This window comes from Trichosurus vulpecula, chromosome 3, assembly GCF_011100635.1.
Source record: "Trichosurus vulpecula isolate mTriVul1 chromosome 3, mTriVul1.pri, whole genome shotgun sequence".
NCBI classification, from domain to species: Eukaryota; Metazoa; Chordata; class Mammalia; order Diprotodontia; family Phalangeridae; genus Trichosurus; species Trichosurus vulpecula.
The window spans coordinates 400,245,204-400,270,423 of record NC_050575.1 but is presented as its reverse complement, the minus strand read 5'-3'; the positions used below and the strand labels follow the sequence as shown (position 1 = coordinate 400,270,423).

Genomic DNA, 25,220 nt, shown 5'->3' with positions numbered 1-25,220 from the left:
TAATGGATGAGGACAGGAACACATTTGTGTGATTTCCCCAATTCCCACAATGCAGTCTGGCACATTTGAAATGGAGTTTGTGTTGTAGTAGGAAACCTTATGGACAGAGCGCTGGGCTGGAGTCAGGAAGACCTGAGTTCAAATCGAGCCTCAGATACTAGCTGTGTGACCCTGGGTGAGTCACTTAACTTCTGTCTGCCTCAGTTTCCTCAACTGTAATATCGGTATCATAACAGTTGTTGTGAGGATCAGATGCGTAAAATGCTTAGAACATAGTAGCCACTTAATAAATACTTGTTCCTGAACATTAAAATTGTTTTACATGTAATTGGGAAAAATAAAATATTAAATAAGATAAATAAATATATACTTGTTCCTTTCCCTCTTCTTCTTCATATCCCTTCAGTGCCCAGCACAGGGCATTGATTGTAGTAAGTGGTACATGTATGTTTATAGAGCAAATAAGTAAATGACCCACTTAAGCCTCATCAGGTTCTGCTTTAAATGGGGTTGCCCATATAAATCAGCCTCTAGGAAATCATGCGTTTTAAAGCTTATGTATAAAATATGTACCTTAAAACGTTGAGACTTTAGGTAGTTGTTCCGCATCTCCTTTTTGTCTGTCTAAAAGAGAATGGACAAATGATCATCACATCACCGTCATAGGTGCTTAATAAATGTTTGCTGACAGACTGACTGACCCACCTTAGGGTACATTTCTCTCAATCTGTTGGAAAATGCAGAAGAGGGGATTATGGGAGACTCTACCATTACCTGAGTTTTGTTTCTCAGGTGGGAAGAAAATGGTCTGGGGAGTGAGTGCTCCAGGATCATTTCTTTAAGAGCAAGCCAAGCACTGGGGCAGGGAAGAGCCCAGCCTCTTCCAAGCATCTTGGGCGAGGTAAATGCTCCCCTTTTCCTGTCCTAAGCAAAACTTTATATCCAGATAACAGAATCACAGATGCTGTCTATATGGTCCAGTAGAGGGAGCAGCAAAGCGAGTCTAGGTACCTCCTAGCTCTGTCACTAAACTGTTTAGGTGAGTTTGGGCACATCCCCTTCCCTTCTTTGGGCCTCAGTTTCCTCATCTGTAAAACAGTGACAGGAAGAGCCAACAAATTGCTAAGGGGCTTTCTGGCTCTCTTTTAGCCCCCTTGCAATCTGGCTTCCAGCTTCATCACTCAAATAAAACACCTCTCTGAGGTTACCAGACATCTCTTCACTGCCAGATCTGATGATCCTCGCTCACTCCTCATCCTTCTTGACCATCCTGCAGTATTTTACACCATCCAGTGCCCTCTGCCTCCTGGATCCTCTCTACACTGGGCTTCCGTTCATTTGACTTGACATGACTTTTGGTTCACCGCTGTCTCTTGGTTCTTCTCTTTCCTGTTGGACTCTTCCTCAGTCTCCTTTGGGATCATCATGAGTGTTTCATCCTCCAACTGTGGGCTCCGGAGCCCCAGGGCTCTGTCCTGGCACTTTTTCTCTTCTCTCTACACAACCCCTTTCTTAGTGATCTCATTGTCTCCCATGGATCCATTATAATTTCTATGCAGATGACTATCAGATCTATATATCCAGTCTCTCTCCTATAACTCTAGTCCTATATCATCACCATATGACTCTTGGATATATCCCACTTGATATCCCATTGGCATATCCTTTAGACCACGAGCTCATTGAGAGCAGGGACTATCTTTTGCCTTTTTTGTATCCCCAGCCCTGGTATATAGTAGGCACTTAATGTGTATTTACTGACTGACAGATCTCAAACTTAGAATATGTAAATACAACTCACTAGTATTTCCCCAAAACTTAAATTCCCTGTTATTATCAAAGACCACATTTCCAGCCACCCAGATTCACATACTCAGTCATCCTAAACTTCAATACACCTTACTCTCTATAATCAATTAGGTGACAATTCATGTTATTTCTACCTTCACAACATCACTTTCATTGGTCCCACCCACATGGCCACCACCCCAGTTCATGACCTCCTCATGTCTCACCTAGGCTATTACAATAGCCTTCTAATTGGTCTTCCTGGCCAAAGTCTCTACCATCCATTTGTCCACACAGCTGCCTAATTGACATTCCTAAAACACACATCTGATCATGTCATACTCCTGCTCAGAAAACTCCCGTGCTTTCCTATTAGCTCTAAGATCAAATGCAAATCCCCCTGCTTGGCATTTAAAGTCCTTCACAATCTGGTCCTAGCCTGCCTTTCAAGGCTTATTACACATTACTCCCTTCATGCACTCTACCTTCCAATTGGTCAGCTGGCTGTTCATTATGAATAACATCCTATCTCCCATCTCTATGTCTTTGCACAGGCCCCCCCCCACTCCCTTCCTGAAATATACTCCTCCTCTCCTCACTTCTGCTTTTTAGAATCCCTAGCTCCCTTCAAATTTCAGCAGGGACCTACTCAATTGTCACATCCTAAAGGAGGTATTCCTAGCTAAGCACTCCCCTCTCCTGCCCCACTTGACAAATTACTTTGAAAATATTTTCTACTTACTTATATGTATACCTGTTTTATTATGTAAGCACCTTGAGGCCGGATCATGCAAATTCAAGGTTCTTTCAGCAACCTGCCTCTAAAATCCAACCCTCTCCTTTTATGGAGGAAAAAAAATACTGAGGCCATAGAAGCCCAAGGTTAAGGCTGAAACTGGGGAGAGTGCCCTGGCTTCCAGATCTTTCTGCCAAGCACAACTGAGAATAAATTGTCAACTGTCAAGCACTACGGAGAATGAGCAAGATCCATTATGGTGGCTGAACCTCATGGTTGCCCAGCAACTTACAATGATATCTCCTCCTTTGACAAACTGCAGGCGCATCTGAAACACGGTGATGTCTAACAAATAGATGAGGTCACATAGATAGTCCATCAATAGCCAGAGGTGGATATTTTCTGGAGTCTCGTATGGAAAAGCCCAGCGGACTGGAATTAGCCAGCAATTCCAGTTCCAGGCCATGACCACAAAAAACAGCCAAAGGATATACATCAGGTCTAAGAGGAAGAGAGAGATGGTGGTCAGTCACACGTAAGCATAGGGTCCTTTTGGGGGGGAATTGTTTTTTTCAGATTTAGCATGTAAAATGATATGGTGGCCATCAGGCAGCAAAGTGATACATTGGACAGAGAGGACTGGGCTTGGAGTCAAGAAGACTGTGGTTCAGATTCTACACTGGACACCTGCTGTTACACTGGATGAGTCCACTTAACCTCTCTGAGTGAGGCTGATTTCCTCATTTGTAAAGTGGAGGGGGTTAAACTAGATGGCTTTCTGATGACCCTTGTGGCTCTAAATTTATGATCTTAGGATTGTAGTGGGTTCCCTGTTCCTACTGAGGACTAGGCAGGAGACAGTGAGGATCTAAATTGGAGTAAAAGAAAGGTGAGACTGATATTAAGAAGAGCTTTTGTCCTTTTCTACTCTTATAAGATAAAAGCGCCATGAAAAAGGAGCCAACCACAGAAGAGGAAGTACAGGGATGTACAAAGAGGAGTAAACAGACTTCTGGGAAGATGGGGGGCAGTTGAGAAGACCCATCTCAATCTAACTGCCACCTTCACCACCTCAAGACATCAAGAACTATGCCCAATAAAGTGATTACAATTACAAGAGAAAGGGAAGAAAGAAAATACATTTCCCTGGGCTACAGAAGAGAGTGGGGGAAAGGAAAATGAGGAGGAGAAGGAGAGGAAAAGAGAAGGGGAAGAGGAAGATGAAACGGAGAAAGAGGAAGAAGAAGAGGAGGATGGGAGGAGGAGAAAAAGAAGGAGCAGAGAGAAGGCAAAGGGAGAGGAAGAGAAGGAAGGGGGAGGGGAAGAGGAGAAAGAAGGAGGAGAAGGAAGAAGAAGAGGAGGAGAAAAAGGAGGATGGGGAGGAGAATGAGGAGGACAAGAATGAGGAGGAGGAGGAGGAGGAGGAAAAGGAGAAAGAGGAGACAGATTCAATATGATCTTGATCAGAAAGAAAGGGATGGGTGGAAAACAACTGGGATAGAAAGATAGAGTATAAGCTGAGCCCCTACTGAGATAAACTAGCAATGGGATTCATTAGGGAGGAAAAAATAGAAAGCAATTACCACAAATATATACTATGCAGTGAAAGATGAATGAGAATGTATGAGAATGAATGAGAAAGTAAAGCAATAAGTTCTGTGAGACTACCAGAAACAATGGAAAATCAGCAACCAGGATGTTTCAGAATAAAACTGAAAGAATTAAAATGAAATAATAGAGTGGAAAGTAGAGCAGAAATGAGAGCTCTCCAAAAGAAATAAAAAGGGCAAACAAGAGAGTAGATAATTTAGAACACATGGTAGAGAAGCCCTCTCCAATAGAAGCTCTGAAAAAGACACTGGCAGATCTGGCAGCCCTCATAAGTATAGGAGGGCAAGAAAATTTGGCAGAGTAGTATTGAAAGAGAGCATTGAAAGAACATATACAAAGATAATTTAAATATCCTGGATCTCCTAGTAAAACATTGATGATTTTAAAAGCATACCATACTTCAAGAAATAATCCATGGATTATAGACAGAAAGGGAATCCCAAGTTTAACTTACAAAGACATTTGCATAGTCAAATGTCAGAACTTCAATGACAACCAACAAATATTTCAGGCAGCCAAGAGGAAGCTTTTCATCTACCAAGGAAAATCAACTTAAGTAACTCAGAACTATTTCTCACCTATGAGGAATCAATCAAGACATTGAAAATATACAATTCTGAAAAGCCAACAAAATAAGTTTACACCCTTCAAGTCTGAGCCTAATTACATCACTTTTAAAAAAGAGATTTGCACCAAAAGAGCAGAATTTGAATCTTTCCTTCAAAAGAAATCAAAAGTGAGTAAGGTTTTTGCCTAGTCCTTAGTGCAGTGTCTGCCAAAGAGTAGATTCTTAATAAATGTTTATTGACTGATTGGTATAAGTTCTTCAAATAAGAAAAACACAAGAAAGGTAAATAAATATAATCACCAAGAAAAATTTAACAATGAAATTAAAATCTTCATATTTCTTGGGCAAGATAAAGCTAAGATCAATGAAAATCCAAAGAGAGAGGGCATCTCGGTCAAAAGAACCTAAGAGAGAGGTGAATTTGTTGGTTCTTTTTAAATGTCAGAAGAAAAAATGAATTGACATTCTGTTGACCAAAACTCATTAACATGGGGTGAGGGGTGGAGAATACAGAGGGAAATATCAGAGATGACAAGAGGAAAGAGAAGGTTCAGAGTGAGCCAGAAACTGAAAGCTATTACACTATCTTAAATCTCTCACTCTCTCTGGAGTCTGTTTGAGAGTAAAGAAAATCCCAGTGGAAGGACCTAGGACAGAGGTTCTTAACTGGGAGTCTGTGAACATGTTTTTGAAAAATACTTTGATAACTATATTTCAATGACATTGGGCTCCTTTGTAATGTCATGTATTTTATTTTATGTATTTAAAAACCTTATTCTGAGAAGACAGCCATAGGTTTTACCTATGCTGCCAAATGGGTCTATGACACAATAAAGAAACTCCAGGGGAGTTAGGTCACACTGGAGCAGAAGGAATGCTTAGGGGGATGTCAAGGCACATTCCAAGCAAGTGTTGGGAGGAAGATGAGAGGTTTGGACAGGGGTCCAGACAGAGCCAAAAATGGGATCTGTTTGGAGGAAGTAAGCACTGTAGGACCCCTCCTTTTCTGATTCTTCAGATAGAGAAGGCAGGGGATGTCAAAGTCTCTGAGCGTATCTAGTGAGATGATAGGGAGTGAAACAAAGATGTATGTCCTCAGGTTGGACAGATGTGAATATAAGGGTATGGACATGGGGCCCAGGCACAGAGTGACAGTCACTGCAGCACATTCCTCCTTCGTATGAGTTAATGTTTCTAGGAGGAAAAGCACTTTTAAAAGTGGATGGAGATAAATACTGTTCCCATGATTTCATTTATATAAGGAAGTCCCAGGTGAGGACACTTCCACCACCAATGTAGGCTGGCACCTTCTCTACAATGGAGAATCTTAGAGTTTCCTGGTTAGGGTCCTACAACCAGTATGAGTCAAACACAAGCTTTCCTAGTTTTGTGATTGGCTCTCTAACCATTAAGCCACACTTCCTCTCTTTTCCTTTGAAAATCAGAAGTCACAGTATACATCTCAGACAAGGGTTCTTGTCCCTTTTGGGATCGTGGACCCTTTCTCAGAATAAAGCTTTTAAATTCATAAAATAAATTACAGAAGATTACAGAGGAAGCCAAATATGTTGAAATACACTTAGCAAAGTCCCTGGACTCCAGATTAAGAACCCCTGATCAAAGGCATTATCCTTACCCCATCTTTATAGTTCAGGTACACTCACCCATGTATCACCTCTGTGGTCCAGCACCTCTTCCTCCCTCTTCCCATCATCCCTGGCACATCCTCCCTTTCCCCTTCTCCTCATTCTTTGCATCAGAAGGATAACTTTCCATGCATTACTTACTGGTTAGGGGGTCAATGCTTTGGGGAAACCTGTACATTTTCAATGGGCGGCGTTTGAACTTGCAACACAACATCTCACAGTAATGTTCCTCCTCTCCAGACTTTTCAGCCTCGGCTGCTTTGGGATCTGGTGTTGGTTCTGGGGCTTTCTTGGCAGGGGCTACAGGAAAAGGTGGGAGAAACTGTAATCATTTATCTCAGCTTACTCAGCCTCATAGATCTAGCAATATACCCCCCTCCAAATCCTTGTCCCTGCCCCTTGCCCTTCTATCCTTCTAAGAACTAAGGACAAAAGGCATGCGGGAGTGTATGCTCCAAATAGCAGGGCAATGTAAATTGAGGGAAATGAATCAATTGGCTGAGAAATTGTTCCTCATCCTGTACCAGCCACAGCTATAGGAAAGCATATTGTGAGAACTGAGTAAAGTGGCCATTGTGGACTTCCAGCATCCCAAGCAACCACTAGAGCCTTCTTCTGGGGCAGATTATATGGCTCCCTCCTCAGAGAGCTTGGGCAGCAGCCCAGAAATTCTTGCCAGGTAAGAGTTCAGATGCTCTCCTCTAGAGCCATTCAGAACCAGGAGTGTCTGGGGAAGGAGCAATGAGGGAGGAGGACTGGGCATCTTAGATGAGCATCTGCTTGTGCCCATCCTGGGTACCATTGGTTCAAAGAGATCTTAGCTCTTCCTTGAAGGGTCCTGTGGGCTTTTGGAGAGGCGGCCCCTGGAGAGTGAGAAGAGCTAAGGACCAGGAGTCAGAGGACCTGAGTTTGAGCTCTGGACCTGACACTTAGGGCCTCAAGGAAGATCCTTCATCTCTCTGAAACTGTTATCCCCATCTGTAAATTGAGGATAACAATGCTCGGCACCATCCTAGACCAGCTGTAGCATCATGAGAAAAAATGTTATATAAACATGAGCTGGTGCTAGAAAGGCAGTGTGGTGTGGGGGAAAGAACTCAGCCTTAGGAGCCGAGAAAGGCCAAAGGTCAAATCCTCTCCCAGACTCAGTTTCCTCATCTGTAAAAAGATTATAATTATCTCCATAAACTCATCCTCCTGCAAGACCAAATGTCCACACCTCCTCAGCCTCCCCTGCCCCTCTGTTTGGAGAGTGTGGACATGAATACCCCTCCCAGATTCTCCACGTAAGGAGAGGGATTTCCTTAAGACAACTCATCATTTCCCACTTGGCTACAAGACTTCATCTGTGTCTCTCCCTCAGATCCCTCCCTCTTCCCCTTCCCTGCCCCCTCCCCCTTTTCAGTTTCTTTATATATGCTATCCTTTCTATTAGATTGTGAGATCTTTGAGGTCAGGGATTGTCTTTTGCCCCCCTGTTTTGTATCCCCAACATTTAACACAGCAGTGGCTGGTATACAGTAGGTACTTAATATATGTTGATTGGTTTTGCCTTTCTTTGTATGCTCTCCACTTAGCAAAGTATCTGGCACATAGTAGGTACTTAATAAATGCTACTGACTGACTGGAATAAGGGAGTTATACTAGATGGTCTCTTCCAACTCTGACATTCTATGATTCTATCTCTTCTTTGTGTCCTCCTATCCCCGCCCCCAACACACACACACACACACTCCATTAAGATACTTTACTTTTCACCTATCTAGGAACCAACTCTGAGCATCTCTGCCGCACTTAATTCCAACTCAAGACATCACCCTCATGACATCATCGGTCCTCTTGTGTTTCATTGTTGGATGACAATGAAGGACGACAACAACAGGAATTACAAATCTGGGAACTGTGTCCAAGATGCCTTCCCCCCTCCCCTCCTCATTACCCATCCCCCCCCCCTTACATGGTTTAGGGCTTTCTTCATCCGAGGTGACGTCGGGATCAATGAGTTTCTCTTTCACTTTCTCGGTGCGTTCCTTGAAGAGTTTCACCAGCTCCTGGAGCCGATCGTTAATGATCGCGCTATTCTGACTGGCGGTGGACTCAGCTCGCTCAGCAGCACTGGGGAGGAGGGAGGAAGGTGGGGGAGAAAGCAAAATCTGCTGAGCCCCCTCACCAATAATAACAATAATAATCCACGTAGAACGAGCTAGAATACAAGTGGAGAATAAAGCCTGCTGTTTGCCCCATCGCCCTCCATGTCCAGCTTCTTAATCCTGCCCTTATTCCGATTGTATGTTGGGAACAAAAAATGCCTTATTTTGTTTAAGGATACATTGGCTGGATCGAGGTTCGCTCGGTTCGGGGAATATTGCCATGCTCTGGCTTTAGTCCAGTTCAAAAATTTGAGAAAAAATGTAGGTTCAGTTCTAGTTTGAACTGCTTACTGAGGTTGTTGATTTTTTTTCCTCAAAATCTTTGAGATGGATAGATAGATAGATAGATAGACAGGTAGATGTGATAGATAAACGGATATATATATATATATATATATATATATATATATATATATATATATATATATATATATATATATATATATATAACATATATATATATATATATGGAGAGAGAGAGAAATGGTTGGGTGGATGGAGGTAGGTAGGTAAGTAGATAGATACATAGATGAAGGAAGGAAGGAAGGGAGGAAGGAAGGGAAAGAGGAAAGAAGGAATATAAACTTTAACAATGAAACACAAAATACAAAATTGTGCGAGCCTTCCTGCTCACCTATGAGAGAGAGGCAATAGCATCATAGATAGATGGAATTGGAAGAGGTCAGCTCTGGTCCAATCCCTTCATTTTACACATGAGGAAACTGAGGCCAAGAGAAATGCCCTGGTTTGCCTAAGGTCACACATTATAAGTATCCAGTACACAGCAAGCACTTCCAGTCATTCATCCAAGTGACAGAATTAGGATTTGAACCCAGGTCATCTGACCAAACCACAAGCATGTTGCCTCTCACACTTAACCCTTTAAGACCCAAACATGTTGCTTAACATCATTACAAAATGAACTAATTTCTCTCTGCCCTCCCCCAAAATATTCAAGACTCACTGTTGTTGATGATCTACAGCCAAAGAGCCACCAAAATGCTGACTTAGCTGTGGTTATTCATATTAGAGAAATTTCCAACTCACTCTTGACCCTGAGGACTGGACGGGCCAGACCAGGCGACGACAGGCGACTGAGCTGGAGACAGGGCCTTGAGCTCCTCCACCTCCTCATCTTGTGATGGCAGCTTCTTCCTGGACAGAAATGCAAGACATTATGAGCCAGATGCAGAAGGTCCTACGGAGGCAGCGTCTCTCTAAGTTCCACAAATAAGAAATCCACAAGCCAGAATCATTTGTCGATTGTGTCATTGGGGACATCCTTCCAGGCAGCAAGTGCGGCCACTTATTCCCCAAAGTAGAAGCCAAGGGCATGAGGCTTTTAAAGGGGACCATCTTTCTTTTACCGAGTTGATCAATTCACAAACTGGAGTGCACTTGATGCGTGTGTCCTTCCATATGGAGGGAAACAAGCCTCATGAAGAAGGAGCCCTCCATTCCTGCCACCACCAAGAGCCCTTGGAATAGCAGCACACAAACTCCCATAACTATCCCCTAGGAAAATCCTGGTGGTGAGGCTTTTCTTCTCAATTCCAAATTAAGTAATAGGTGAATGGAATACAAAACAGTATGCTATATGAAAACTGTAACTGCAGATTTGCCCCCTGGGGTCATCTACATGGGAAATCTGTTCTATATTGTGGCAGATGGGTGACGTAGTGGATAGAGCATTGGGCTTGGAATCAGGAAGATTAATCTTCATGAGTTCAGGTCTGGCCTCAGACACTTACTAGCTGCATGACCCTGAGCAAGTCACTTAACCTTGTTTACCTCAGTTTCCTCATCTGTAAAAGGAGCTGAAGAGGGAAATGGCAAACCACCATAATAACTTTGCAAGAAATCCCTAAATGGGTTCATGAAGAGTCAGAAACAACTAAAACAAAAACCCTGTGTATGCCTAGAAGAGATACTGCACAATTTTCTTAATGAGATGGGTAGTAAGTTGTGAAGTTGTGCTTTTGCAGATGGTATGCCTCCCCCCTCCTCAGAAGTCACAACTATTGAAGACCCAGAAAAGTAGTTCTCACCACCTAAGTCCTGGGAACTGTCAATACTATATGATTTTATCAATGGAAAGACACTAAAGAAGATGAATTACCATCTTCTTTGGTGCCCTACCCCAAGGACAATGGGCCTTTCCATTTCATTTGTAGCTGAAACTATGCTCTCTTCTCTTCTCCCTCCTCTCCTCTTCTCCTCTCCTTTCCTCTCTCCTCCCCTCCCCTTCTACCCCCTCCACTCCCATCTACTCCCCTCCCTTCCCCCTCTCATTCTTTTTCCTTTCTCTATATCTCTCTCTGTCTCTGTCTCTCTGTCTCTGTCTTTCTGTCTCTCTCTCTGTCTCTGTCTCTCTCTGTCTCTCTCTTTCTCTCTCTCTCTCTCTCTCCCCTCTTGTCTGCTCCTATTAGAACATAAGGTCTTTGAGAGCAGGGATGGTCTTTCTGGTCTTTCTTCTCTGTTTGTACTGCCAATGCCTAGCATAGTACTTAGCGCATAGTAAGGGCTTAATAAATGTTTTCATCCATCCACCCATTCATTAATTCCACATGACACCCCTTCAGATATTTGAAGACAGCTATTTGTCTCCTAACTTTACATATATGCTTTACATAGAGGCTATTTCAAGGCTTGACATCCCAGTTCCTTCACCTATTCTTTGTGTGTCTTGAAGGTGTCAGCTCCATCTGGAGGCCCTCCATGTTATTTCCCTTAAAATGTGGTACCTAGAAATGAACAGCGAACTTCAGATTGTAGATGTTTCCCTCTGTGTGAAGCAGGGAGCACTGGAACAAGGCTGATTGATGCCCATTTAATACCACACATGTGGCTGTACTTGGAGATGTGTTATTAAGGGGAATGCAGAATCCAAGGGTGAAGGTTCAGATTGGAAGGGCTTGGATACAGGTTCAGCCAGTCCCCACTCAAGATTTAGGTCATTGGGGCCTTTGGAGGATAGGGATTACTAAACCATCTGAAGAAATAATATCAGAAAATGAACAAATTGCCTCAATACACCCCCCAAAAGAGATCAAAGAAAGAGGGAAAGGATTCATCTATACACAAAGAAATTTATAACAGCTCTTATTGTAATGGCAAAGAACTGGGAACTATGGTCAAAGGATATGAACACGCAATTTTCAGAGGAAGAAATTAAAGTTATCTATAGTCATATAAAAATGTTTTAAATGACTATTGATTAAAGAGATGCAAAGCAAAACAACTCTGAGGTATCACATCACACCTATAAGATTAGCTAACATGACAAAACAGGAAAATGATAACTGTTGGAGAAGATGTGGGAAAGTTGGAACACTAATTCATTGTTGGTGGAGCTGTGAACTGATCCAACCATTTTGGAGAGCAATTTGGAACAGTGCCCAAAGGGCTATAAAAATGTGCATACCCTCTGACCCAGCAATACCACTTCTAGGGCTGCATCCCAAAAAGATCATAAAAATGGGGAAAGGACCCACATGTACAAAAATATTTATAGCGGCTCTTTTTTTGTGGTAGCCAAGAATTGGAAATTGAGGGGATGCCCATCAATTGGGGAATGGCTGAACAAGTTGTGGTATATGAAGGTAATGGAATACTGTTGTGCTATAAGAAATGATGAACAGACAGACTTCAGAAAAATCTGGAAAGATTTATATGAACTGATGCTGAGTGAAGTGAGCAGAACCAGGACAACATTGTACACAGTAACAGCCAGTGTGTGAAGACTGATTGTGATAGACTTAGCTCTTCTCAGCAATGCAAGGACCTAAAACTTTTCCAAAGGACTCATGATGGAAAATGCTATTCCCATCCAGAAAAAGAACTGTGGAGAGAGAAACAGACTTTTTTTCTCTTTTGTTTTGTTTTGTGTTCTTTCTCATGGTTTCTCCCATTCATTATAATTCTTCTATGTAACATGACTAATGTGGAAATGTGTTTAATAGGAATGTATGTGTAGAGCCCCTATCAGATTGCATGCCATCTTGGGGAGGGAGGAGGAGAAAATTTAAAACTTATGGAAGTGAATGTTGAAGATTGAAAATAAATTAATTAATAAAAAATTAATTAAAAAAAAGAGAACTGGGAACTAAGGGAAAGTCCATCAGTTTGGGAGTGGCTGAATAAATTATGATATGGGGATTGATGGAATACTATTGTGCAGTAAGAAAAACCAAAAGGGGTGGGTTCAGAGAACCTTGGGAAGACTTGTATAAACTGATGCAAAGTGAGGAGAGCAGAATCAGAAGAACAACTTATCTACAACAACAACAATATTGTAAACACAAACTACTTTGAAAGATTTAAAAATTCTGATCAATACAATGATCAACTATGGATTCTAGACGACTACAGATCTCTGCCACCTGGCTTCTGCCCAAGAGGTAATGGATGGCAAAATGAGACATAAATTTTTGGACATGGCCAGTGTGGAAGTTTGTTTTGGCTGATGCTGCATATTTGTTAGGAAGGTTTTGTTTTTCTTTTTCTAAGTTGGGGAAAGATTGTGAGGGAGAGAAAATAAATGGTTGGCAAAGTGAAAAATAAAATAAATAAAACTTTAAAAAATAAAGTTTAAAAAGAAATAAAACTTTTAAAATGGAACAAGATATTTAATATTTTTATTTTTTTTAATTATCCAACTGAATTATCCAAGGCAGCAAAGTGCCACCACCACCTATCTAGTCACCCTAGCCCCCACCATCAGAGCCATCATATTTTCTTCTTCCCTCTCCATCATTCTCCATATCCAATTAAATCCTCTCAGTTATACTTTCCCAATATCTCTTCTATCTGACCCACCCTTTCCACTTCTTCTGACACCACCCTAGCCTGAGTTCTTTATCACTTCATGCTCGGGTTATAATAATTATATATATAATATTATATGTAATATATATATAATATATAATTATATATATAATAATATGTATAATAATTATATATATAATAATATATATAATAATATAATTCCTGCCAACTGGAAAAAGCACTGGATTAAAAGTCTAGAAATATGGCTTCTCGTACTAGCATTGACACTAATTAACTGTGTGACCCTGGGCAAGTCACATCCTTTTATTGATTCTCTTTTCTCTTCTATAAGAGTTGGACTCGACCATAAATTAAGAGTTATAAGGAAACTTAAAGGTCAAATAGTCTAATTCCCTCATTCTACAGATGAGTAAACTGAGGCTCAGAGAGTACAGGTGACTGGCTCAAAGTCCTACCAGTAGTAAGTGGGAGAGGTGAGATGTGAATCAAGCTCCTCTAACACATGAAATCTAACATTTTTTCCCAGCGTGCCATAATCTCTAAGAGCTTTTTCAGACCAAGCAGTCTCTAATTCTATGAATCACATGCATGGAAGTTGAAAAGAGGAAAATTTCGGCTTGATGTCAAGAAAAACATCCTATTAATTACAGCAATACCAAAGTGGAATGAACAGCTTGGGGAAACTGTGGTTTCCACTGTACCGTGGGTCTTCAGGCAAAGGTTGTGTTGTAGCGGGGGGTCCTCTTGGGGGTGTGGGTTGGGTGAGATGGCTGAGGATTTCCCTTGGCTGGGTTAGATCTAAACATCTATAAATCATCATTTTGGCAAACTAGAAAGAATCTGGATGCAAACTGGGTTTTCCAATGTTTCCTCTATGCCTTTACAGGATGTCCTCAGATTCGTTTAGGTTTCTTACTCTGAACTTCCTCTCTGGGATCAAAAACACTTAAGCTGTTGAAAGAAATTGCCTTGTTTAAATACCCTGGCGTTTGGAGCACCAGCTGAGCCAGACCAGGAAATTCAATGTCGAGCTACTTTATAGTTGTATCCAGAAGCTCTCTCTTAATGACACCAGGGAAGGAAAAGAGGTCAAACATACAATAGATGTAAGTTATCAGAGGAGCACCATCAGCAACCCTGGATTTCCTGGCTTTCTCCTGGGGTGTCACAACCTCCAAGATAAACCGGAAGCTTACAATGAGAACCGAAGATACAAATTTATGACCTTAATTAACTAGGCTAAATGGAATTTCCGTTTTGAGGGGAAAGGGGAAAGTTGAAATAAAAGAACTAGAGGTTAAAAAAATTCATCTGTCTCCTGCTGTTAAGTCAATGTCTAGAATTTATCTCATGTATTTTACCTTAAATGGGCAGAGCTAGCCGGACCCTGGATCATGAGCTAGAGTTTCCAGGGGATCAGGCTATAAAGTTGCTATCTCAGATCCATTGGGAAAGAGGCATCTTTTTGCAGGACACTCCCAGGTGTCTAGGAAGGAGCCAGATTGCATCCTGGGGAGAGCAATACTGTCTCTCTAATCCTGATTCATCTCCACAGGACTTTCTCTGCCATGCCAGAAAACCTCTTCATCCTGAAGGCACACTCCATCCCTGGACTACTTGGAAGTACCTGCCTGCTCCCGTGGCCTCGCCCTCTGATTGGCTGGTTCCTTCATTCCTCCCCAGGCTACATGGCTGACTCATCTCCACCCCTTTTAGCTCACTTTCTTGGGATCCTTTAGGGCAAGGGACTGTCTTTTTTCTGGCTTGTATTTATATTCATAGTGCTTGTTGTTGTAAGTGGTTGTTACTAGATACAGGAGTAGTTTGCCATTTCTTTCTCTATCCCCTTTTACAGATGAAGAAACTAAGGCAGACAGTTAAGTGACTTGCCCAGGGTCATATAGCTACTAAGTGTCTGAGGACAGATTTGAACTCATGAAGATGGGTCTTCCTGACTTCATACCTGGCTCTCTATCCATGGTGTCACCCAGCCGCCTAGTTGCAAACAATAATACTGGTTAAAGACTCGTTAACTCTCTTCTAAACTTCTAAACACCCCAGCCTCTTTCTGGCTCCTCAGTTCCAGAATTCTGTGATGTCACTGAAGAATGAGGTGACCCACACAAAGGTACCTTGCATTGCTTAAAGCAGCAGGGGCCATGGTTGAAGGGGAGAGCAAAAGACGACCCAGCTGAATCCTACTCTGGGAATGGGCTGCAGCAGTGGCCAATCTATTAGCTGGTTCTGCTCAATCATTCAACAAGAGATATCCTACGGTAATAGCCAGGACATACAAAACTATAATGAACCAATGATGCATTTGTAGATATCATCATCTTCATCCCCATAACTGGTATGTACAGAGAGTGTGACAGGCTTATCGCCTTTGATCCCCATAGCAACCCTGGGAGAGAAATACTTTAATTAACTCAGCAAGCATTTATACAGTGCTTACTATGGACCAGATATTATGCTGGGGACTAGGAATATGAAGATAAAAGGAAAATAGTCCCTGGCTTCAGGGGGCTTATAGTCTACTAGAATGGAAATGTTATTATTCTCATCTTACACATGAGGAAACTGGGGCCCAGAATCTGAAGTGACTTGCCCAAGGTCACACAGAGGGTGAGGAGAAGTTTCCGAATCCAAGCCAATTCTGGGGCTCTTTGCTGCTCTGCCACAGCTGTCTACACTGCCCACTTTCAGCTAAATCCTCCATACCAAGAGTTCATCTTTTCTGTGTGTCATGGACCCATTAAACCCATGAACCCCTTCTCACAAAAATGGTTTGATTTTTTTTTATTAAAGGAAATGGGATAAATTTACATTAGAGACAAGCAAAAATTAAAATGTAGTCGTTTTCCCATCCACATTCATGGTCCTGTGAAATGTATCCAAAGTGCCTTTAGCTGGCCAGGGACCCATTTAAGAGCCTCTGCTCTGAACTTATAGAAAGGACCCATGGTGGGGGGAATAATTTATTTATTAAAGACATTAGGAGAAGAAGGCAGTTATATTTTATCTTGTTGTATTTAACATATCATATATCATATTAAGCATTACACTCTGCCTAAATATCTCCTGCCCTGTTTAAGAAGTTTGCGGATCCCACATCTCCACCCACCTTTCTAGAACCATGACATTCCCCAGATGAAAAATATTCCCATCTGCCCTACAGATGATCTGCCTTCAACCATTGGTGAGGATCTCAGCTACGATTCAATGCTCCTGCTCTGCAATGAGATATGCCCTTGATAGCTCCCGAGGTACCTCTTAAGCAGCCCCATAAGGACCCAGGAGCTGAAGGGGGAGGGAAGGAAGGAGAAGAGCCATTAGCTGGTATTTAGTCCAACTCTTATTATGGAAATCATCCGGCTACAAATGTCGATAAAGCCATACCAGGGACCATATTGGCCACAAAGCAGCTGGGAGTATTACCTAATATACTTCCCTTGGGGCTTTCTTAACCCATCCAAGAGTTCCCTGACTACAATCACAGCAACAAATTGCTAGAAAAAGAGGAATGACACTAGCCTTGATGATAGGACCGGAGGGAGGAGGAAAAGCAGAACAAATGCCAGATCAACCGCCTTTGAGCTTCATGAGACCTTAAAGTGAATCTGGTTCGTGCTCTCATTTTACAGATGAGGAAAACTGAGACCCAGAAAGAGGAGATGGTTTGCCCAGTCATACAAATAATTCACATCCAAGTCTCCTGACTCACAATCCAGTGTTATTTCCATTATAATCACATTTCCTCTCATAATAATCAGAAGCACGACGGTAACCACAACAGTTCACATTTCTATGGCTCTTTGAGGGAAGAAATTCCTTTTCCCAGGACAATCCCTAGAGGTGGGCAGAGCATGCATTATTACAGCATAATCCACATAAAAATGTTCCGAGGAGCAAGGTCATTTCACCCAATAATATCATTAATTCAATTAATACATTCTCATTAAACCCTACCATTATATTGCAAAATATCACTTGGAAATCATAGCAAATTGGCCCCTGTATTGTCTAAGGACATATTTTTGAGGAACCAGTTAGTGGTATTATGTACCAAATGCTCACTATTCTACAAACTGAAAACTGAGTGTCATAGTTCTCAATCAATCAATAAACATTTATTAAGCACCTATTATATACCAGGCATTATTCTGAGTGCTGGGGATACAAAAAGAGGCAAAAGACAGTCCCTGCCCTCAAGCAGCTTACAATTTAATAGTAGATATTTAAAAACTCTTTATGGAGTGAATGAATAGATTTCCATGATGGCAGGATTTTTGTGGTTACCTAACAGTGTTTCAGGGGTTTAGCAGAGTCAACCAGTTGGCTGCTGATCAACCTGGCTGGGACAGGTTGGCATTAAGTACAAAGAAACAAAGGGTTTGGTTTTTTCTTGACTTTCCTGATCTTGAGCCAGAGGGGTTCGCCCAGTGAGGATAGAGCTCTTGGCCCTATTAATCACTTCCTTTAAAAATCACAAAAGCCTTAAGCTTCAGAGTATGGAAGTTTGAGATAGCTCAAAAAGAAATACCATTTACGATCCCCAAGGACAAAGGCCACACTTTTAGAGAAGGATTGAAGGTCCCCCACGTGGTCATTCCTTGCTACAGGGAAGAACAATTAGTGTGGTCACAACTCGGACCTATGTTGGGAAGGTTAATCATTTATAAATGAGACCTCATTTAATGAGACCTATAAATACGCCTCGGTGAAAGCTTGCCAGCACATGAAAGCATTGGCTGAGCCAGGAAACTTGATGGAGAACAAACATAAGGTGTAATTAGGAGAAGTCAACCCCATCATCAATGATTCATGAGTACAAGCAATTTTAATGGGGGAAAGACATCTTACTCAAAGCAAACAAGCAGGCAAGTAGTCTTACTCTTCAGTCCTGAGCCAGTATGAAAATAAAGTGATAGGAAAGATTGATATGCCAGACAGGTAACTTACACCTCCAGGCAGATGATGCCCCTACATAATCTCTTGACTATATCATCTATTTTCCCCAAAGCCATCATCTCCTGAATTCCAGTCCCTGGAATGACTGTTTGCTGACCACCTCCACCTGGATGTACCCTAGGCATCTTAAACTCAACATTGTCCAAGATAGAACTTATTGTCTTCTCCCTTCCCCTCCTCCAAGCTTCCCTATTTCTGTTATGGGAGCCATCATGCTTCCAATCATTCAGGCTTACAATCTCAGAGTCATCTCTGCCTCTTCATTCTTTCAACCTCCCCCCAACCCCCATATCCAGCCAGTTTGTCTTGATTTTACCTCTCCACACCTCTTGCATCCACCTTCTCTCTATTCACATGGCCACCACCCTAATTCGGTTCTCATCATATAAATGAGATAATGTTTGTAAAGAGCTTAGCACGCTGCCTGGCACATTGTAGGTGCTTAGAAGTGTTAGCGATTATTATTGCTGTCATTACTACTATCACCTCCCCCCGGGCTACTGCAATAACTTCCTAGCTGGTCTCTCCTCTGCTCAGTCCACCCTCCCTGCTAAAACATCTCCCTTAAGTACAAGTCTGACCGTGTCGCTGTTGCAGTTCAGTTGGGTCTGATTCTTTGTGATCCCATTTGGGGCTTCCTTGGAAAGATACTGGAGAGGTTTGCCATTTCCTTCTCCAGCTCATTTGACAGATGAGGAAACTGAGGCAAAAGGGGTTAACTGAGTTGTCCAGGGTCACACAGCTAATAAATATTGGAAGCCAGACTTGAACTTGGGAAGATAGTCTTCCTGACTCCAACCTCAGCTCTTCTGTCCACTGCACCACCTCACTGCCCATGTCACTACCCTGATTAAAAATCTCCAGAAATACCTGATTGTCTCTGGAATAACATACAAGCTATTTGGTTTGGGAGTTAAATTGCTTTCACAGCTGGCCTCTAGCCTTCCTTTCCAGGACTGATATCAACTTATTCCCCTACATACACGCCACATTACAGCTAAACTGAATTTTTTCTCTGAACTCTACATTCTTCTATTTCTCCACCTTCACACCTTTGCATAGGCTGTGCCCTGAATGAGCTCTCTTCTCCCTTCCACCTCTTGGCTTCCTTCAAGACTCATCCGAGGTTCCATCCTTTTTGGGAAGTCATTCTTGGTCCCCTTGGATGCTAGTGCTAGCTTCCTCCCTCCTCAAATTATCTTGTATTTATGCATCTCTTTACATGTTCCTCTTTATGTCCTCAAGACACAGCACAGTGCTTTATTCACAGTAGGTCCTTCAGAAATACCTGTTGAAGGCAGTTTTCAGAGGAAGAAATTAAAGCTATCTATAGTCATATGAAAAAATGCTCTAAATCACTATTGATTAGAGTGATGCAAATCGAAAGAACTCTGGGGTACCACATCACACCTGTCGGATTGGCTAACATGACAAAACAGGAAAATGATAACTGTTGGAGAAGATGTGGGAAAGTTGGAACACTAATTCATTGTTGGTGGAGTTGTGAACTGATCTAACCATTCTGCAGACCAGTTTGGAACTATGCCCAAAGGGCTATAAAATTGTGCATACCCTGAGCAATACCACTTCTAGGGCTATATCCCAAAGAGAACATAAAAATGGGAAAGGACCCACATGTCCAAAAATATTTATAGCAGCTCTTTTTGTGGTGGCCAAAAACTGGAAATTGAGGGGATGCTCATCAACTGGGGAATGGCTCAACAAGTTGTGGTATATGAATGTAATGGAACACTATTGTGCTATAAGAAATGAGGAGCAGGCAGACTGCAGAAAAACCTGGACTTATATGAACAGATGCTGAGCGAAGTGAGCAGAACTGGGAAAACCATTATACACAGTAACAGCCACAGTGTTCGATGACCGACTTAGCTCTTCTCAGCAATGCAAAGACCTAAAACAATTCCAAAAGATTCATGATGGAAAATGCCATCCACATCCAGAGAAAGAACTATGGAGTCTGAATGCAGAGTAAAGCAGACTATTTTCTTTTTTTGTTTTGTTTTGTTTTTCTTTCTCATGGTTTCTCCTATTCATTCTAATTCTTCTATATAACATGACTAATGTGAAAATATGTTTAATAGGAATGTATATGTAGAGTCCATATCAGATTGCATGCTGTCTTGGGGAGGGAGGGAAGGGGGAAAAATTTAAAACTTATGGAAGCAAATGTTGAAAACTAAAAATAAACAAACAAAAAAAAGAAATACTTGTTGAACTGTTAATGAATCGAATCCCCAGGGGTCTGAATCTGACTACCATGTGAGGAATCAACATGTTAGCTGTCTCTACAGCCTAATCACTTTCTCTCAAGGAGAGATTTGATGCTGTCAAGATATTTAGAGATAGCCTGTTTCTCAGAGCTAAGGTCCAGCAAGCAGTCTGGGCCGAGCTTGGCATAACAACAATCCTTTGCGCTTTGACCAGTACCAGGGGGTACTGGTTCATTGAGGGATTTATGATTTCCATATAAATCAATAACTTTTAGATGTGTTGGTGCACCCCCTATTTCCCAGGGACCTGAGAGCCATCCATAGCATCTCAGCATGCTCACAATCTCCATTTCTTGTAACTAACTGCACTCCTGTTCCATTAAGCTAACTCTGGTTCTGTATCCCACTGGATGACCCTTAACCCTTAAGACAATCAACTTAAGAACTGTTCCCACAGAACCCAGGAATGCATGCAATGTCCACACGTGAGCCTGCTGTGGGAACTGCAAGAATGATTGCATTGGGGCAGCTAGGTGGTGCAGTGGATGGAGCACTGACCCTGGAGTCAGGAGAAGCTGAGTTCAAATCTGGCCTCTGACACTTGACATTTGCTGGCTGTGTGACCCTGGGCAAGTCACTGAAGCCCAATTGCCACATACACAGAAAGAATGATTGTGTCATGGTCCAGCCCACTTGTGGTTTTTTATGTATATAAGATCTGCCTTTGTTCCAGCATGTTAAACTCTCCTTCTCAGGAGGGGGGCTTCCACTTGCAAGAGTTTTCCTCACTCTGAAATTAATTAAACTTCTGTTCAATCCCTGATACACCTGCCTCTGGCCTACTTTGTTTGGTTCTGGCCATTCCCAGGTTAGAGGCCAGTTCTGTTCCAGTTGACAATGACAAATTTAATCCGGCAAGAAAAACAATCTTACCTTGTCTCAAAAATACCTTGAAAACAGGTAATTCCTCTCTTTAATTTTGCTGATTTATAGCCTAAGTCTGATTTAGATGAGAAGTTTTTAGCCTTTTCTATGGTATGGACACCTAAGGCATTCTGGAGAAGTCTATGGACATCTCAGAATAATGGTTATAAAATGAAATACTTAGGGTTGCAAAGAAATCAACTATATTGAAATAGTTACCAAAATATTAAGAAAGAAAAAATCCAAAGCCCCCAAATTAAGTCACTTCTCTAGAGGGAGTCGGAAATTCCCTCACACTTTCAAAATAAAACATTTCCTGTTTGTTCCACAATAGCTGCTTACCACCAAAAAGAAGCCCAGTTCAATCAATCCTCTCTACTGAGTTAGATCAGGGTGTGCAATAAGAGTTTTTTTTTTAAATCAAAGATCATTCAAACTTCTAAGTCTGAAATGTTCTTCCTTTACCCCTCCTACTACTGATCTCCCTGGATTCTTTTAGAAACCAACTAAAAATCCCAAAGGCATCTAGGTGGCTCAGTGGATAGAGTACCAGGCCCAGAATCAGGAAGACCTGAGTTCAGATCTGGCCTCAGACACTTACTAGCTATGTGACCCTGGGTGAGTCATTTAACCTTGTTTGCCTCTGTTTCTTCATCTATAACATAAGCTGGAGGAGAAAATGGCAAACCACTCCAGGATCTTTGCTAAGAAAACCACAAATGGGGCCACCAAGAGTCAGATGTGATGGAAACGACTGAATAACAACGATAAAAATCCCACCTTCTTGTGGGACCCAGCTGCAACTTCTCTTAATTCCAATGTCTTCCCTCTGTTAACTATCTCCTATTTATCTCGTATACATCTTGTTTTGTATATGTTTGTTTGCATGTTGTTTCCCCCATTCAATTGTATGCTCTTTGAAGGTAGGGGATGTATTTTGCTTCTTTTTGTATCCCCAGGGCTTAGCAGAGTGCCTGGCACATAGTAGTCACCTAATAAATGTTGATTGATTGATGAGAATGTCAGAACCAAAAGGGCCCTTATGACATAGCATGACAAGTGAAAGGCACCTTAAAACACAAAATCTCAGAGCTGGAAGGGCCCCTAGAACATAGGATATTAGAGCTGAGAGAAGCTTTAGAACATAAATTATCAGAACTGAAAGGGTCCTTAGCACCAAAATGTCAGAATTGGAAAGATCCTTAGAACACAGAATGGCAGGGCTGGAAGGATCTTTAGAACACAAAATGTTAGAGCTTTCCAGCTTACAAATACTTAGAATTTAGAGCTTAGCTTATAGACACTCAGATCATAGAATGTCAGGGCTAAAAGGCTCCTTAGAACACAAAATGTCAGAACTTTCCAGGTTAGACATACTTAGAACTTAGCTTAGAACACAGAATGGCAGAGCTGGGAAGCTCCTTAGAACACAAAATGTCAGAACTGTCCAGCTTAGACTTACTTAGAACTTAGCTTAGAACACAGAATGACAAAGCTGGGAGGCTCCTTAGGATACAGAATGTCTGACTCAATGAACAGCAGACTTGGAGCTGGAGAAGCCTGACCTCCCGATTCTCAGACCTCAGCTCTTTTCACTGAGCCAATCTCTTCTTCCTTTCACCAGTGGTGGGAAGGAGGAGGAGGAGCCATGTTAGTTTTGTCAGGAAGTTCCGAAACCATCCTGCTGCCTTTCACTGACCAAGGGATACTGGAACACTCAATTCATTTCTTTATTCTCTAATTGAAAAGATGTGCACCCCATCCAACACACTCAGTTTTCTTTCTCACTTTAAGATCCATCCACCACCTTCCCTGTTTTGAGGATTTAAGTTCTCAAAGGCAGGGAATTGTGTCTTATTTGTCTTTGAATTTCACCCACTGTCAAAGGAAGGAAGGAAGGAAGAAAAGAAGGAAGGAAGGAAGGAAGGAAGGATAGGAGGGAGGGAAGGAGGAAGGAGGGAGGAAGGAGGAAGGAGGGAGGAAGAGAAGAAGGAGGGAAAGAGGGAGGGAGAAAGGGAGGGATAAAGGAAGAGAGGGAGGACCATTCTTCAACCCCTAAATGACAATTGTGGCCCAATGAGATCTAGTCTTTTCTCCCAGCCCCTTACAGTCAGCATTTATTAAGCACCTACTATGTGCTAGGCACTGTGCTAAGTGCTGGGAATACAAAAAAGGCAAAAGTGTTTCCTGTCTTCGAGGAGCTCACCCTTGTCAGTAGTGAACAGGAACATTGGAAGTCTGTATAACCTAAAGCTTGAGGGGGAGGTGGGGGAGCAGGTGGAAGGGAAGGGGTACAGTGGCCATGAGATGAAAAGAAGTGACTACCCTCTCCCCGCCACCTCGTTTCATTCATCAGGGCTGGGAATTTCTGCAGCTTCTCCACCTCAACCAAGTTCTCCCAATTTTTGTTCCATCCCATGACCAGCATACCCCACCTGCCCGATCTACTGGGCTTTGACTCCAGACCCTTCTGGAGAAAATTGTCTCTGAATTAAGTTCAGAAGGAACCTTAGTGGTCATATAGTCCAAACTCCTTGTTTTACACTCTAGGAAACTGAGTTCCAAGAGGGTGAGTTCCAAAGGTCACCCAGGTGGTAACTGGCAAAGCCAGGAGCCAAATCCTGGAGCCAAAGCCAGGTCTTGAGTTTCCCAAATCCAATTTCTTTGCACTGTAATATACCTTATCTCCTGCTTTCTTTCTTCAGGAGGCCCAGATGGATCCCTTTTTAAGGGCCACGTGTCTGAAAGCCAGAGTAACAGCGATGATGACAGCACCAGGCATTTATTTGGAATTTTCCTCACACCCACCCTGTAAATGACCAGCTATTCAGCATTCTGCTCACAGCCCTGTCTCAAGACGCTGAGAAATCCTGTCTTCAGGATTCATCCTCTGCCCCACCCTGCTGCTAGCTCAGTGCCCCTGCCTTTATTGTCTGCCCCCAGCTAGCAAACTGAGTACCTAATCTCTGCTGGGGGCGCCTATTCTCTAGCCTGCTCTTTGGCAGGCAGAGCCCAACTGGTCCTTTGGCTGAAATTGCATTGTCACTGGCAAACCTTTGTTTAGGAGAGGCAGGGAAAAGAGAAGCCATGCTGCGCAAGCCCCCTGACCCTCCCTCAATGGCCACCTACCCCGTTCCCAATCTGCTGCTGGCTATTCAGAGGGAGGAGTTTCCTATGAAGATCTTAGGGCATATTTTTCACTTCTAATCAATTTCCCAGCAGGATGGGGGAGGGACATCTCTGCTTTTTCAGGATGGGTGGTCTCCGAGTCCTGAGAAGAAAGGAAAAAAATCTCCCATCCCCTTTCATCTGAGACAGAACTCAAAGATGGTTTGAGGTTGATAAAGCAGTGCCGTGGTGAGGAAATCCAGGGAATTATTTACAGCAGGGCCACCAACATTCCTAAGACTCAACAATGCTGATTTGTTTTTATCTATGATTCTCTCTCCTCCATCTCTCTTTCCCTCCTTTTCTCCTTCTCCCTTTCCCTCTTTTCTCTCTGCCTCTCTGTATTTATTTGTTTCCATCTCTCTCTCTTCTCCTTTCCCCTCTTCCTCTCTCCCCTTCTCTGTCTCTGTCTCTCTCCGTCTGTCTCTAGTGGGCTCTCTGTGTCTCTGTGATTTCCTATAGGACTGGGGTGAGAAATACACCAGAGGCTGAGGTCTTGGTCAGGTTGGTATTGGTTTTCCCTCTGAAAGAGAGTAGGCTGGCTCTCAGATCATTAGGTGAACTCTCAAACATCCCAGGGGGTGAGGTGATGCCAAATGTCATCCATCATCGGTTCATAGATTTAGAGCTGGAAAGACC

The 25,220-nt window shown here is 42.4% G+C and overlaps 1 protein-coding gene across 2 annotated transcripts in view; it reads right to left on the bottom strand.

Moving 5' to 3' along the window:
• LOC118843812 (cyclic nucleotide-gated cation channel beta-1-like) overlaps positions 1-25,220 on the bottom strand; it is a 54,058-nt gene that overhangs the window by 25,775 nt on the left and 3,063 nt on the right. The window contains exons 1-6 of one of the 2 annotated variants that reach the window (XM_036751591.1): positions 14,649-14,912; positions 9,547-9,654; positions 8,307-8,464; positions 6,491-6,649; positions 2,817-3,025; positions 574-624 (exon numbers count right to left, since the gene is read on the bottom strand). In XM_036751591.1, the coding sequence (XP_036607486.1) occupies positions 574-624; positions 2,817-3,025; positions 6,491-6,649; positions 8,307-8,464; positions 9,547-9,654; positions 14,649-14,683 (720 nt within the window). In that variant the 5' untranslated portion in view covers positions 14,684-14,912. Of the gene's footprint in view, positions 1-573; positions 625-2,816; positions 3,026-6,490; positions 6,650-8,306; positions 8,465-9,546; positions 9,655-14,648; positions 14,913-25,220 lie in introns of those variants that run through there. The other variant, XM_036751590.1, reaches the window with a different exon arrangement.